At 43.5% G+C, this 17,309-nt stretch overlaps 1 protein-coding gene across 1 annotated transcript in view; it reads left to right on the top strand.

The window, feature by feature from the left end:
• Positions 1–17,309, top strand: part of PRKD1 (protein kinase D1) — a 137,653-nt gene that overhangs the window by 62,164 nt on the left and 58,180 nt on the right. Inside the window, exon 2 of the mRNA XM_040411654.1 lies at positions 17,114–17,252. Within this exon, the coding sequence (XP_040267588.1) occupies positions 17,114–17,252 (139 nt within the window). The remainder of the gene's footprint in view (positions 1–17,113; positions 17,253–17,309) is intronic.

The following is a 17,309-nucleotide window of genomic DNA, read 5'->3' as shown; positions in this document are numbered from 1 at the left end:
AACTATAAGCCGCTCTATAGGCATACTCTAGCTGATAGACGGTCTCTTTAAAGAAATTCTAAGTTAAATAAAAACTCCTCCCAGAATTTGTGTACAAGGTTGCAGCCCATAACTGTCCTCAGCAGTCTTGTGCCGCGGAGGTCACTTACCATCAATCTGTTTCACTGCTGCAGTCTTGTATACAAACAGTGGGAATATGACTGGAGCGATGGTGCGAAAAACGGGTGAAGAATATAGGATGATATTTCCTTTTTATTTCCTTTGGATGATCCCTTCAAGGAGAAATTGCAAGTAGCGAGCAGACCATAAAAGCAGTATATTAAAACTGCTTAAAGGGAACCTGTCACCTGGAGTTTGCGCATAGAGCTGAGGACACTGGCTGCTAGATGGCTGCTAGCACATCCGCAATATCCAATCCCCATAGCTCTGTGTGCTTTTATTGTGTAAAAAACAAACAAAACTATTTTATAGATATGTAAATGAACCTTAGAGTCCTGTCTCCTGCATGCTTCAGAGATGAGTCCAGCGTCCAGATCATGACTAAGAGCTGGCTGGCTCAAAACATGTCGGTCTGCCCAGGGACATGGAGGGACCTCTTTCACTGCACCGTGTGTACGTTTGGAATATTCAATAAAGAACATTCAAGATTTTATCTCCTTCGTGCTGGAAATCCGGTTTATCTGAATGCAGCGTTCTCTGACTCTGAGCCCAGCCATGCCCACTGTGAAGGAGCCCAGCACCGCCCCGCATCCTCCGAATCTCCTCCTTGCTCCCCAACTTCACAAAGCTAGAGCGCCGTAATCTCGCGATGCACGAGTTAGCGCATGCGCAGTTCGTTCCCTGAGGCTGATGCCAGCACAGTGAAGGAACACTATGCCAACACTGCACATGCGCTAGCTCGCCGCATAGCGAGATTACGGCGCTCTAGCTTTGTGACGTCGGGGAGCAAGAAAAAGAGATTCGGAGGATGCGGGGCGGTGCTGGGCTCCTTCACAGTGGGCATGGCTGGGCTCCGGAAACGTTAGTAACAGCTCCTTGGGCTTTTTACTTGCCTCATTTACATATACAGTACAGACCAAAAGTTTGGACACACCTTTTCATTCAAAGTGTTTTCTTTATTTTCATGACTATGAAGGCATCAAAACTATGAATTAACACATGTCGAATTATATACATAACAAACAAGTGTGAAACAACTGAAAATATGTCATATTCTAGGTTCTTCAAAGTAGCCACCTTTTGCTTTGATTACTGCTTTGCACACTCTTGGCATTCTCTTGATGAGCTTCAAGAGGTAGTCCCCTGAAATGGTCTTCCAACAGTCTTGAAGGAGTTCTCAGAGATGCTTAGCTCTTGTTGTCCCTTTTGCCTTCACTCTGCGGTCCAGCTCACCCCAAACCATCTCGATTGGGTTCAGGTCCGGTGACTGTGGAGGCCAGGTCATCTGGCGCAGCACCCCATCACTCTCCTTCATGGTCAAATAGCCCTTACTTTCAAAGTTTTCCCAATTTTTCGGCTGACTGACTGACCTTCATTTCTTAAAGTAATGATGGCCACTCGTTTTTCTTTACTTAGCTGCTTTTTTCTTGCCATAATACAAATTCTAACAGTCTATTCAGTAGGACTATCAGCTGTGTATCCACCTGACTTCTCAACGCAACTGATGGTTTCCAACCCCATTTATAAGGCAAGAAATCCCACTTATTAAACCTGACAGGGCACACCTGTGAAGTGAAAACCATTTCAGGGGACTACCTCTTGAAGCTCATCAAGAGAATGCCAAGAGTGTGCAGAGCAGTAATCAAAGCAAAAGGTGGCTACTTTGAAGAACCTAGAATATGACATATTTTCAGTTGTTTCACACTTGTTTGTTATGTATATAATTCCACATGTGTTAATTCATAGTTTTGATGCCTTCAGTGTGAATCTACAATTTTCATAGTCATGAAAATAAAGAAAACTCTTTGAATCAGAAGGTGTGTCCAAACTTTTGGTCTGTACTGTACATATACATATATATATTATATAAAATCTTTTTTTGACACAATAAAAGCACACAGAGCTATGGGGACTGGATATTGTGGAATGTGCTAGCGGCGACCTAGCAGCCCATGTCCTCTATGCCTAAAATCCAAGTGACAGGTTCCCTTTAAAGCTACCTGCGGATAATGCATACAGTGCTGCCCATAATTATTCATACCCCTGGCAAATTTTTACTTAGTTACTTTTGTTCAACCAGCAAGTAATTTTTTGACGGGAAATGACCTAGGTGTCTCCCAAAAGATAATAAGACTATGTACAAGAGGCATTATTGTGGGAATTTTTTTTTTTTTAGCTTTTATTTATTTATATTATTCATACCCTTCTCAATAATCAATAGAAAAGCCTTTATTGGCTACTACAGCAATCAAATGCTTCCTATAATTGCAGACCAGATTTTTGCATGTCTCCACGGGTATTTTTGCCCATTCATCTGGACTCATGTTTGACAGTGGGGATGGTGTTCTTTGGGTTGAAGGAAACATCATTGTGACCAAACAATAAAATTTTTGTTTCATCTGACTATAACACAGAAGACCAGAAGTCGTCTTCTTTGTCCCAGATGAGCTTTTGCAAAGGCAAAGCGAGCTTTTGTGTGCCTTATCTGGAGAAGTGGCGTCCTCCTTGGTCTGCATCCGTGGAACCCAGCAGTGTGCAGTGTCCGTTGGATTGTCTGCCTTGAGACATTGCCACCAGCAGAGCCCAGATTCACCAGGATGGCCTTGGTGGTGATCCTTGGATTCTTTTTCACCTCTCTTACTATCCTCCTGGCCAGCACAGGTGTCACTTTTGGCTTCCGACCACGTCCTCTGAGATTTTCCACAGTGCGGAACATCTTGTATTTTTTGCTCAAATGTAAATAAAAGCTGAGAAATGTTTTTTTCCCCACAATAATGCCTCTTGTACATCGTCTTATTATCTTTTTGGAGACACCTAGGTAATTTCCCAGCAGAAAATTACTTGCTGGTTGAATAAAAGTAACTAAGTCAAAATTTGCCAGGGGTATTAATAATTATGGGCAGCACTGTAGTTTTTCCGCACGTATTTTCTTGCAGAAAATCCACAGAGTAAGGCTACATGCACAAGAACGTTGTTTGTTTCCATGTCGTGTGCTATCCACATCCGTATGTCCATTCTGTAGCCCTGCAAATAAAAATAACATGTTCTATTCTTGCCCGTTTTAGGCATTGTTACAATGGATCTGCAAAAAGAAAAACGGATGTCATAGGTTTTTTTTGCGGACCGTAAAACACATACGGTCGTGTGCATGTAGCCTAATACAGAACCAGCAAAGTATATCAGATTGGACAGACCTGTATTGGATCTCATGTACAGTGTACACTTAGTTTTTTTTATTCTGTCCAGAAACTGACCTGCTGTGCCAGTTTAGGAATTCTGAGCATATTAATTACATTTGAGATTTTTGGTGCAGATTTCAACCTTTCAATGGAAGGGTGAGATCTGCAGAATAACTACATCATACCCCACCAAAATCGGTGGAAACGCATGGAAATTCGTTTAGTTCTTCTACATGTTTCCTTGCAGCTGTATGCAGGTACCCTAATCGTTCAAATGAGTATTCCAGCTGTGATACGTTTTCCCCTGTATAGTTACCAGCGCCAGTTATGCCTATAACCGTATAAATACTCTTACATTTGAAAAAACATGTGCACCAGCTAAATAACAGCAAGAGAAAATCTCAGCATATTATATATAAGATTTAGGAAACATAAGAAATCTATTGAGAAAGGAATTGGTTCACTGAGATAGAACACCTCAGAGAAGCACATGGAGGGGACAGTAACGTCTGCACATGTGCAGGAAAAGAAACGGTGGGAATATTACTAAATGGAGGAGATAGACATCGCATATTACTCCAAAAAGAAGCCTCTTGGCTAATAAAAACAAATGCAATGGGACCTCTGGGCCTAAATGATAAGAATGATTTAGCTGTTTTCATTTGACCCCTTCAGGACCCATGATGTACATGTACGTCATCTCTGGCCATCACTTAAGGACCAGAGAAGTACATGTACGTCATGGTGATGGTGCAGGAGCTGCGCCCACCCGATCAGCGGCAGGGGTCCGGCAGCCACAGATAGCCGGATCCCTGCTGCATGCGCCGTCATCGGTGAAATCACAGATGCCAGTGCATTAACCGCGGCACATGCGATGTCCGTGCAGGGAGGAAGCAGCCATCGGGTCCCCATGCTGCTGTGAAGGGGACCCGATGGCATGGAAGGTGGCACGATGCCTTCCTTAGGCATTGTGGCTGCCTTCCGTGAGATCCAGCCCTCCGGATCTCACAGGCAGGAAGGCTGTAAGTGTATTACAGTGTGTAATACACTTACAGCCAATGCATGACAATACAGAAGTATTGTCATGCATTGTAAAGGATATCAGACCCCCAAAAGTTGAAGTCCCAGATTGGGACAAAAAAAATTTAAAAAAAATAAGGATAAATATTAAAAAAAAAAAAAAAAAAAGTTTCAAGTAAAAAAAAAAAATTATATGTGTGTGTGTGTATATATATATATATATATATATATATATATATATATATATATATATATATATCCTTTTGCCAAAATAAAGGGGACAAAAATGTAAAAAACTAGCGAAACAAAGGAAAGTAGAAATATTATTATCACGGCATCCGTATCGACCGGCTCTATAAAACTATCACATGACCTAACCCCTCAGGTGAGCACCATCAAAAAAAATTAAATAAAAAACTGTGCTAAATAAACCATTTTTATTCACCTTACATCACTAAAAGTGCAACACCAAGCGATCACTAAAAGTGCAACACCAAGCGATCAAACAGGCATATACCCCCCACAAAATAGTACCAATCTAACCATCGCCTCATCCCGCAAAAAATTTGCCTATACCTAGACAATTGCCCAAAAATAAATAAAAAAATATGGCTCAGAATATGGAGACACTAAAACATAGTTTTTTTGTTTTCAAAAATGCTGTTATTGTGTAACACTTACATATATTTTTTTTAAATTTATTTATTAGGTATTGCCGCGTCCGTAACAGGCTGCTCTATAGAAATACCACATGACCTAACCCCTGAGGTTACCACCGTAAAAAAAAATTGAAAAATGTCAAAAGAGCCATTTTTGTCACCTTACATCACAAAAAGTGTAATAGCAAGCGATCAAAAAATCATATGCACCCTATAATAGTACCAATCAAACAGTCATCTCAAAATATTTAAAAAAATACAGCTTTCAGAATGTGGAGACACTAAAAAATAATTTTTATTTCAAAAATGCCACCTGATCCTGTAGTTTCCAAAATGGGGTCACTTTTTTGGAGTTTCTACTAGGGGTGCATCAGGGGGGCTTCAAATGGGACAAGGTGTCAAAAAAACAGTCCAGCAAAATCTGCCTTCCAAAAAACCATACGGCGCACCTTTCCTTCTGTGCCCTGCCGTGTGCCCGTACAGCGGTTTACGACCACATATGGGGTGTTTCTGTAAACTACAGAATCAGGGCCACAAATATTGAGTTTTGTTTGGCTGTTAACCCTTGCTTTGTAACTGGAAATGGATTAAAATGAAAAATCTGCCAAAATAGTGAAATTCTGAAATTTCATCTCTTTTCCATTAATTCTTGTAGAACACCTAAAGGGTTAACAAAGTTTGTAAAATCAGTTTTGTATACCTTGCGGGTGTAGTTTCTAAAATGGGGTCATTTTTGGGTGGTCTCTATTATGTAAGCCTTACAAAGTGTCTTCAGACATGAACTGGTCCTGAAAAAAATGAGTTTTGCAAATTTTCGGAAAAATTTCAAGATTTGCTTCTTTTTGTCCCCAAAAAATTCAATGGCATTTACAAAATGATCCAAACATGAAGTAAACATGGGAAAAGTAAAGTAATAACTATTTTTGGAGGTATTACTATCTATTATAAAAGCAGAGAAATTGAAATTTGCTAATTTTTCCAAATTTTTTGTAAATTTGGTATTTATTTTATAAATAATACATTATGTCTTCTACATATCACATTAGTCCTGGAATTTGGAATGTCGTATGTACTCCAAAATGGTACAAACTACGATAAAATGATAAGAAGTACGAGTTGTCCTGCAGATATCGAGGCCTCACACAGCTCTGTTGAATGAAAAATACAAAAGTGATGGGTTTTGGAACGATGTGTGTGCATATGTAATCATGCCGATCCAGAGAATAAAGATATCTTGTAAAGCGATCGTCGCAGAATTTAAAATGTACGGAAGTCTGTAGCGGAAGTGCTGTTTCCTTTTCCATTCCCACCAGAAAGAGTTAATAAAAGGGGTTATGTGTACCAAAAAACGTTAACATGAAAAATTACAACTTTTCCTGCAAAAAACAAGCTCTCAGCTAAAAAAAAAAGCTCTTGGAATGTGAGGATGAAAACAATGGGAAAAAATTGCTTGATCACGAAGGGCGCGTTAACATCACAGTTTATTTTCCGTTCTGATCCATCAGAAGAACTGAAAAATAAAGAAAAAAAACGGATCCTGAGCAATTTCATCAGAGATCCGTTATTTTAGATGGGGAAAAAAAGTTCTGCAAGTAGAGGAATGGAAAAATGGTGATAAAAATAACAACGTGTGGATCCACCTTGCCTGCAGTTTCTAGTATTGTGTGACTCAGTTTATAGTTTCTGCCCTTTGTGAGTGTGGAAAATGGTGAGTGACAATGAGCAACGCCTGCAGGAGACAGACTCCAGAAACTGCTGGAAAGAGGACCTGTCACCACTTTCTCCCTATGGAATATGCAGGTTGTCTGGACAGTCCTAACAGCCTCTCATATAACGGACAACAAAGCCTGTAAACCTTTCTCCACGATTTGTACTGAGTGTGGGAAAGAGTTTATGGCTTTGATTTCCCCTATAGTACGAGTAAAAGTAGCGGTGATCTTCAACCCGTGACTGTCTCTTTATTGTGACAACCAACTGCTGGAAAGTCATGGGCTGCGAATGACTGGCCTAGAGGCTCTCTACTGTTCTGTGTTTGTTTCATAGCGCAATAGGTGACATGATCTCTTTTAAAAAATAAAAAAAAAGTAGTTTTCCCCATTATAAAAGGTGATAGCATTTCCCTAGACAGGCAGAAAGAGGGGCACTTGGCACTGCTTGGCACAGCTCCTGGCTACCTGCTATGCCACTGTTGGTGGAGGTCCCAGGGCTCAGCCCACCACCCCCATTTCATAGTATATCTCAATATTTCTCATTTTACGCTTTTCCTGGCTGTATTGACTTGGCCTTCCAGGTTCTTTTCCTCCACTTTGCAGATGTTCACACTTGTTCTCTTTCAGCAGCTTTCTTAGCTTTCACTTTGGTGCTAAAAATGTAGACTGAGGATAGACAGGATATCTTAAAACCGCAAGGCCTCATTCACATGACCCCAAAAAATAAGAATCTGACGCAAACTGAAAACGCAGGTGTTCACTCAGCCGGTACCCGCAGATTGCGGACTGTAAAACAGATCCAATCATGTGAATGTAGCCGGAGCAGGGCCGTCTTTAATATTGATTGGACCCTGGGCAAAAATTTAATTGGGCCCCCTGTATCCCGCCCCCCACAGTATACAGCCCCCCACACTATACAGCCCCCCACACTAGACAGCCCCCCACAGTATACAGGCCCCCACAGTATACAGGCCCCCACAGTATACAGGCCCCCACAGTATACAGGCCCCCACAGTATACAGGCCCCCACAGTATACAGGCCCCCACACTATACAGCCCCCCATACTATACAGCCCCCCACACTATACAGGCCCCCACAGTACACAGGCCCCCACAGTACACAGCCCCCCACACTATACAGGCCCCCACACTATACAGCACCCCACTATACAGTAGTTTACAGTACAGGGTGGGCCATTTATATGGATACACCTTAATAAAATGGGAATGGTTGGTGATATTAACTTCCTGTTTGTGGCACATTAGTATATGTGAGGGGGGAAACTTTTCAAGATGGGTGGTGACCATGGCGGCCATTTTGAAGTCGGCCATTTTGAATTCAACTTTTGTTTTTTCAATAGGAAGAGGGTCATGTGACACATCAAACTTATTGGGAATTTCACAAGAAAAACAATGGTGTGCTTGGTTTTAACGTAACTTTATTCTTTCATGAGTTATTTACAAGTTTCTGACCACTTACAAAATGTGTTCAATGTGCTGCCCATTGTGTTGGATTGTCAATGCAACCCTCTTCTCCCACTCTTCACACACTGATAGCAACACCGCAGGAGAAATGCTAGCACAGGCTTCCAGTATCCATAGTTTCAGGTGCTGCACATCTTGTATCATCTGAAGGCAATCGTCTATGCTGTGAAGATACGAGATGTGCAGCACCTGAAACTACGGATACTGGAAGCCTGTGCTAGCATTTCTCCTGTGGTGTTGCTATCAGTGTGTGAAGAGTGGGAGAAGAGGGTTCCATTGACAATCCAACACAATGGGCAGCACATTGAACACTTTTTTTAAGTGGTCAGAAACTTGTAAATAACTGATGAAAGAATAAAGTTTTGTTAAAACCAAGCGCACCATTGTTTTTCTTGTGAAATTCCCAATGAGTTTGATGTGTCACATGACCCTCTTCCTATTAAAAAAACAAAGGTTGGATTCAAAATGGCCGACTTCAAAATGGCCGTCATGGTCACCACCATCTTGAAAAGTTTCCCCCCTCACATATACTAATGTGCCACAAACAGGAATTTAATATCACCAACCATTCACATTTTATTAAGGTGTATCCATATAAATGGCCCACCCTGTAGTTTAGCATAACAGCCCCTGTCACCTTTTTCTGATGTAATCTTCACAAAAAATGCTCCACAGTTAAGGCAAACTTATGTCACAACACTCCTGGTAGGACCTTGATGACCTCATAGCCATGTGACCAGTAATATTGCTAGGTTACTGGTCACATGGTAATGATGTCATCTAAGGTGCTAGAGAATCACAGCTCTCACAGTACGCTCTCCAGGCAGAGTGCCAGCAGGCATGGCATGGCAGCACCCCCTGTGTAGCTGACAGCCTGACACCTGGGGCAGTGGCTAGCAGGGCTCAAGAGGCAGCTGCCTTTGGCCCCCCAGGAGCAACTGGCCCCGGGGCAGCTGCCCCTTTTGCCCCTTGATAAAGACGGACCTGAGCCGGAGTCTGTGTTCGCTATGTGTGTCCGCGGTTTTACTAGGAGGGCGGACACCTATTGTGGTGGGCTCTTTCCAGTGCTGATTGTTGTGGACCCAATGGGTCCCACAGGGCTGTGCAGCTAAATGGGTGCAGTCTACAGACCAGCTTCTGCTCTCAATGCCTCCAAGGTTTTAACCCTTTGTTACGTTGTATCTTATCTGATGAGGTGTGCCGTTTAAATCTCCTGACCATTTTGTTTAATCTAAGGCTGCGTTCACACTTCAGTTATTTGGTCAGTTATTTCCATCACTTTTTGTGGGCCAGAACCACAGAACAGGAGGAAATCTTTCCATTCTACCTTGTATATATCTGTATAGGCCTCGCGCACACGACTGTGGTTTGTGCAGTCATTGACTTCAATGGGGTCACAAAAGATGCGCTCCTCGTGCTGTCCGCATCTGCACTTCCTTTCCAGCCCTAACTGATCAAATAACGGAAGTGCAGCCTAAGGGGTATCACTTTAATCCTGTATGTTTTTACTACATTTCCCATCATCTGGTTCCTTGTAGATGAAGGAGGTGTTGTCAGAGACGTTATTTTTAGGCTGTATGCACTGCTTATTATCCAGTCATATACCACACCCTGTACATATCATGCGATGCAAGGTATTCAGGTACATTTAATTTGTACACTCCCTGTAAGAAATGTGAAGCGCTGACCTAATGACTGTCCTTTCAAGTATGATTGGGTCACGTGAAATGAAAATGTACTGCTTGTTAGGCTGCGTTCACATCTCTGGTGAATGGCGGAGAACAACCTGGCAGCATTCACCGAATCCGGCATTCCTGTATTCCACAGATCGCCACCGGATGCCTATTGACTATAATGGGGTCTGGTGGTGATCTGGCCGCTTTTCGGACAGACAAATACCGCTGCATAGATTTTTGTCCGGCTGACATTTATACCAGAAAGTGGCCTGATGATCTCTTAACAGATTTTTGAACGCGGCCTTAGGGCTCAGGCACCAACCGTAGGGTCGCCATATGCGAACGCAGGACCCATTGACTTGAATGAGGTCCACGATCTGCATACGACTGTCCACATGCAGAGGCATGGACAGAAAACCCACAAAAGCACTTCGTAGTGTCGAAAAGAAGTATACTGTTTACAGTGTGGTTATAACTGTACCTCAAATGCTGTGTCTGTACACCAGTGCAGTTTTGTCGGCGAAGCTTACACAAAAACTGCGGCTCGGATGCGGACCCGAAAAACGGTTGTGTGCATGAGGCCTTATTCGCTTAAAAAGGTCAGCGTCATGCGGGCAAAACACAGCTAGAAGGCAACAGCCGTTTCGCACTTGCGCTTTTTCAAGCTATGGCTTTTTTTTGGTGAGTGCCGCATTCTTTTCTTTTCTCTCCTTTGTTGCAGACCTAAGGGTCCATTCACACGTCCGCAAATAACGTTGAATGGCCATGTGCGTTCTGCATTTTGCGGACCGCACATGGCCTGCACTTTGATAGAAAAGCCTTTTCTTGTCCATGGCTGTGGACAAGAATAGGAACGTTAGTGCGGATGCAGACGGCACAAGGTGTGCTGTCCGCTTGTTTTGTGGCTGCTTTTAAAATGAATGGGTCCACACCCGTTCCGCAAAATGCTGAACCATTTTGCAGACGTGTGAATGGACCCTTTTGCAGAGATTTCTACATTGCAACACAAAGTCTCTCCTATATGATTAAATGTGCTTAAATTCTTACAGTATTGTCCTTTATTAACCCAAATTGCAAGCCCTGGTTCTCTCCCGAACCTGGCAGACTGGTAGCTGAGATTAACGGAGCACAAATCCTCCAGTGCAGATGTTGGGGCTGCTAGATTGTTAGGCAGATAACAAGAATAATCATTATTTCTGGACTGGTTACAACAACCCCTGTGGTGCAGATGAGAAAATAATTTTGGTTGGTGCATGCACATTACTCCGGAGTTAGCTGCAGTGATGCTGCAGTCATGTTATTACTGAAAAACCTCATATTAAATGCACATAGAACAGCATCATTGTGGTGCATGTAATTTATCAGCAGTGAGGCCTTGAGGGGTATAGCAATACGAGTTCACCAGTATTTGACTGCATTTTCGCTTTCTAGGAAAGCTGGGTTGCTCACTGTCATTACAGCTTCCACAGAAGAGGTCCTATGTCAGGCATCTTGGGCAAACCTGCTTATTTCTACTGTGACATACCCCAGCTTCCATGTCAGAGCATGACCAAAAAGATTAGCAGTCCAGGATTCATGGAAAGATGGATGGTCATCTTCATTACATCCTTTGTTGCAGATGTAATATTGGCCTTGGCAGGTCTCTATAAAGCTGCTGTTTGTCTTCTGGGGGTATTTCAGCAGACCCCACCCTTACGACAGGACCTGTGGAGGGAACCATACTTATCTGCTTACTGGTCCTGGTTCTTTGCACCCCCGCTGTTAAAATCTGGTTTGGCACAGCTGCCCCCCGCCCCTCCCTCCCTCCCTCCCTTGTATTATATGACCAATTGACATGATGCAATGAGGGCAGCTTACCTCTGCGGGCAGTCTTTGGCTGCAGAAGAGCAAACTGAATGTTGATAATAGGAGACTTGGGAGGGAAGGGATGCAAATGAGCTCTTAACAAGCTCTGCCTCTAATGCCACCAGATGTAAGGCAGGTATCCTATAAGTCAATGTTCAGCTCTTAAAATAAGCCTTGAGACATGACTTGGATATTAAATAAGCCAGCACCTCATCTGCAGACAGCTGTTTCGGGGTGATTGCCGCTCATCAGTGCAGAGCAGAGAGTACTGGCTTAACTGGGTAGGAGGCCTGTGTCCGAGCAAGGGGGGGACTAACTCTCCTTAGGGAGAGAGCACCTTAATCAGTGTGAGGAGACTTATAGGCCATACATGCTCCTCTGGAATTCTGGGAGGGAAGGGATGCAAATGAGCTCTTATCCAGTACTCTCAGCTCGGCCCTGATGAGGGGCAATCACCCCGAAACAGCTGTCTACAGATGAGGTGCTGGCTTATTTAATATCCAATTCATGTCTCTTTAGCTGCCTTACATCTGGTGGCATTAGAGGCAAAGCTTGTTAAGAGCTCATTTGTATCCCTTCCCTCCCAGAATTCCAGAGGAGCATGTATGGCCTATAAGTCTCCTCACACTGATTAAGGTGCTCTCTCGCTAAGGAGAGTTAGTTCCCCCCTTAATGGGAGACTTGGAACACTGCAGTGAAGGAGTAATGAAGGAGCCAGGACCCAGTGGCGGGAGCAGGTAGGCCAGGGAAAGGTCTGCCAAAAGAACCCCAGAAGATGATCAATCCCACTTATACCTTGGTTGACCTTGATGGACTTATGTCTTTTTTTTTAACTGTGTAACTATGTAAGGGAGCAGCCACAAACCATGTAAATGCTGTTTATTTTTTATAGTCGTATTTTGTGCAGAAAATCCATACCATCTCGGGCTCATGCACACTGCCTTGTGGGCCCTGGCCATGTGCATGCCACCATTTTTTGTTTTGTTTCAAACTCCTCGAGAAATGTCCTATACTTGTCCGCAAAATGGGGAAGGATTGGACATAGTCTGTCTTTTTTTGTGGGGCTGCAGAACAGACATACAGATGTGGACAGAACACAAAAAGCATATCGGATGGGACCGGACATGCGGTTGTGTGCATAAGTCCATCCTCACTGCAGAGAAAACATGCAGATTATGAAGGTGTGCGAGGGTGGAGAAGTTGGATTTGGAGATGTGATAGGCCACAGTTAAAAGATGTGTTTTTTGGAAGTGCATAAAACTGGATGCTGTGAATCAACCCAATTTCTTGGGGGTAGGGCATTCCAGAGAACGGTCGTAAGTCATTGGCTGAATGGAGAGCATGGTTAAGATGGTAGGGGGAGAGGACCACTGTGGAGAGCCTTATGGGGGAGAGGAGCACTGTGGAGAGCCTCATGGGGGAGAGGAGCACTGTGGAGAGCCTTATGGGGGAGAGGAGCACTGTGGAGAGCCTTATGGGGGAGAGGAGCACTGTGGAGAGCCTTATGGGGGAGAGGAGCACTGTGGAGATCTTTACGGGGGAGAGGAGCACTGTGGAGAGCTTTACGGGGGAGAGGAGCACTGTGGAGAGCTTTACGGGGGAGAGGAGCACTGTGGAGAGCTGTACGGGGGAGAGGAGCACTGTGGAGAGCTTTACGGGGGAGAGGAGCACTGTGGAGAGCTTTACGGGGGAGAGGAGCACTGTGGAGAGCTTTACGGGGGAGAGGAGCACGCACTGTGGAGAGCTTTATGGGGAGAGGAGCACTGTGGAGAGCTTTATGGGGGAGATTGAGCAGTTTAAATTGAATATTATAGTACTATATGGGCAAGCAGTGCAATAACTGGTACAGGGTGGAGGCATCGGCGTAGCGGTTGGATATCGATGAGCCCTGCTGCTGCATTGATAGATTTGAAAGGGGAGAGTCTGATGAGGGAAAGGCCAATTAGCAATGAGTTACAATAATCCAGAAGAGAGTGGATTAGGGTCACGAGAGTTTCATTGTTTCCACCGTAAGAAAGGGGCAGATTCTAGAGATGTTTTTGAGGTGCAGACGCCATGACTGAGGGAGCGATTTGAAAATAGAGGGTAAAGCAAAGATCAGTGTCAAACATAACACCGAGAACATGGGTGTGCTGCCTAGGAGTCAAGGTAGCGCCACACACTGTGATGGAGATATCTGGTTTAGGTAGGTTATTGGAGGGAGAAAACACAAACTCAGTTTTTAAAAGATTCAGTTTCAGATAGAAAGGGGATGTGATCTTAGAGACAGCAGACAGACCTGCACAGACTAAGGAGGGAGCAAAAAGTGCCAAAGATTTTTGTTTTCATTGTTGGATAGTGGGGAGATCAGAGTCGTGAAGGTCTGTTTGACGAATTGATGGGATGAGTTATAAGTTCTCAGCATGAATTTGTAGTGGAGGAAATCTTCTGATGTGTAAGTTTTTCTCCATAGACATTCAGCGCTTCTGGAGCACCTCTGATGAAAGTTTAGGGTGTGTGCCAGGGTTGCTTTCATCTCTGTATGGAGGTTCTGAGTGTAGGGGGCGCTACTTCATCTGGGGTACTTCTGAGGGTATCATAATAGTGTTTTGCAGCCAGATCAGGACCAGAGAGGGAAGAGATTGAGGACAATGATGACTGTAGTTGGGGTCAGTGGAAAGTAGGTTTGTGAATGTGTGATAAGCAGGAGTGTGTTGGGATGAATGAGGATTTGTGACAGTGAAGGAGAGAAGGTTGTGGTCACTGGTCAGACAGTGAAATCGGAGAATTAGTGTTAGAAACAGAGCAGATCCGGAGGAAGACGGGTCACTTGCGTTACTGTCCTTATACGTCTGAGAATTAGAAAGTTGTGAAAGGCCAAGAGAGGTTAGAGATAGAAGCGGAGAGCAGATGGGGATATTGGTTATCTATGAGGATGTTGGTCGTCCAAGATGAGTTGGCAGTTCTGAAGACTGGTAGTGTAGAAGACAAGCAGCAAAGTGATCCAGAAACGGGGTGGGTAGAATGACCTGTAAGGTGCAGTGTGGGGAAAGAAGTACACCGACTCTACCATGTCTGTTTTCAGGTTGGAGGTATGAGAAAAATGTAAGCCTCTGTAAGAAAGAGCAGCAGGGGAGGCAGTTTGCTGAATCCAAGTTTAGGTGAGAGGCAGAACTACACAGCTCTGTCTACTGTACTATTTTTTTTTTTTTTCTAGCCAACCATAAATGAATTTTGACAGATCATCTCGTGCCATTGAAGCGTGTGTATATATGGAGTTAAATATTGAAAGTATTCTTTCTCGCCCTACAGATGTAGTAGAGTTAACACTCATGCTTTGAGACATGTTATCTAAACTAAATGCGTTAAACCCCTTTCACACAAGCGAGTTTTCCGCGCGGATGCGTTGAGGGAGGTGAACGCACAGCATCCGCACGGAATCCTGACCCATTCATTTCTATGGGGCTGTTCACATGAGCGGTGATTTTCACGCATCACTTGTGCGTTGCGTGAAAATCGCAGCATGCTCCTCTTTGTGCGTTTTTCACGTAACGCAAGCCCCATAGAAATGAATGGGGTTACGTGAAAATCGCAAGCAAGTGCGGATGAGGTGCGATTTTCACACATGGTTGCTAGGAGACGATTGGGATGGAGACCTGATCATTATTATTTTCCCTTATAACATGGTTATAAGGGAAAATAATAGCATTCTGAATACAGAATGCATAGTAAAACAGCGCTGGAGGGGTTAAAAAAAAAATCATTTAACTCACCTTAGTCCACTTGTTCGCGATGCCCGGCATCTCCGTCTGTCCCCTTTACTGAATAGGACCTGTGGTGAGCATTAGTTATAGGTCAAGGACCTTTGATGACGTCACTCCGGTCATCACATGGTACGTCACATGATCTTTTACTATGGTGAATCACCATGGTAAAAGATCATGTGACGTACCATGTGATGACCGGAATGACGTCACCACAGGTCCTGTTGCTGCACAGAGATCAGATGAAGCCAGAAGGAGATGCCGGGCTACGCGATCAAGTGGACTAAGGTGAGTTAAAAAGAAATTTCTTTTTTTTTTTAACCCCTCCAGCGATGTTTTACTATGCATTCTGTATTCAGAATGCTATTATTTTCCCTTATAACCATGTTATAAGGGAAAATAATACTATTTACAGAACACCGATCCCAAGCCCGAACTTCTGTGAAGAAGTTCGGGTTTGGGTACCAAACACGCACGATTTTTCTCACGCGAGTGCAAAACGCATTACAATGTTTTGCACTCGCGCGGAAAAATCGCGGGTGTTCCCGGAACGCCTGTGTGAAAGAGACCTTAAGCCTTCAATTGCTTTTCAATGGCTTTTGTTTCAAGAGTTAAGAGTTTGTGTGTTAACCCTGCTACATCTGTATTAACTCCTGTATTGTGTGCTCTGCTCAGGGCAGCATAAAAGATGTTCTCCGCTTCACAATCACATTTTTTCCTTTCATTTCATGAAGTAGCATTTACCGCCATACCTTCTGCCTGCAGCCATGGCAACGCATGCTAGATGCCACTCCGCTGTCATGGAGATCCCTTTCTGTCCAAAGGACACAACTCAAGGGCTATTAATTGGAAGAAGAGCCCTTGTTAAGAAGCAGCAACAGATCCTCATTTGGCCTACACCAGGTTAACCCTCAGGCTCCTGCACCCTGAAAGCCCTTGTTTTTCCCAAATAATAAAAGCAACTTCTCGTGCAGCATTGTATTATAATCTAATGTGTAGTGTGCCATTACCTACATAAGTGCATCCATTTCCACACAGAAGCTTTGTTGCATTGTTGTGATATAGATGATCCATTCATTCTGCTGATGTTCTCCATTCAGGACCAGTGCTAGATAGCCATGTGCATTATATCTATATATAAATTGTACAGTGGTATGGAAAGGTGATCATATCGGGCACCAGCTTGTCATTACATACATGTTGATAAGAAGCCTCTCCTTCTCAGAGATGTTCTGCTGCAGCTATGGTAAAATACCAGGTAGCAAGGTTCAGCTGATTAAACCATGACACATTCAACTGATTGGTGATGGTTCCAGGAGTCAGACCTCCACTCATCTGATATCCAAAGCTTGTCCTAAGGATAGGCCGCCAATTTAAAGGTCTTCGAAAAACCCTTTAAGAAAATGTTACCCTAGCATCACTGCTCCATTACTTGTGTGTACATCTCATTTTGCATTTTACTAAACGTATTGGACTGTTTGACAGCTTTGTCATTTCCTTATACCATTTGCTGCCACATACAAATTACCTTTTCTATCAGTTATGTGTTCTGTCTGATGCCATGTTATTACATGCTCTGTTTTTTTTTTTTTGTTTAGTTTAGTTTTTTTCTTTTTTACTAATTTGTGCCTTTTCCAGTTTCCAGAATGTGGGTTCTATGGGATGTACGACAAGATCCTTTTATTCCGCCATGACCCAAACTCAGAAAATATTCTGCAGCTGGTTAGATCCGAAGCAGACATTCAAGAAGGAGACCTTATTGAAGTGGTGCTTTCAGGTATCGTCCTTTGTCTTACCTGTTCTGCAGGTTATTTGTGTACTTACTGGATCTTTA

This window comes from Bufo bufo, chromosome 11, assembly GCF_905171765.1.
Source record: "Bufo bufo chromosome 11, aBufBuf1.1, whole genome shotgun sequence".
NCBI classification, from domain to species: Eukaryota; Metazoa; Chordata; class Amphibia; order Anura; family Bufonidae; genus Bufo; species Bufo bufo.
This window is presented reverse-complemented; position numbering and strand designations above follow the sequence as displayed.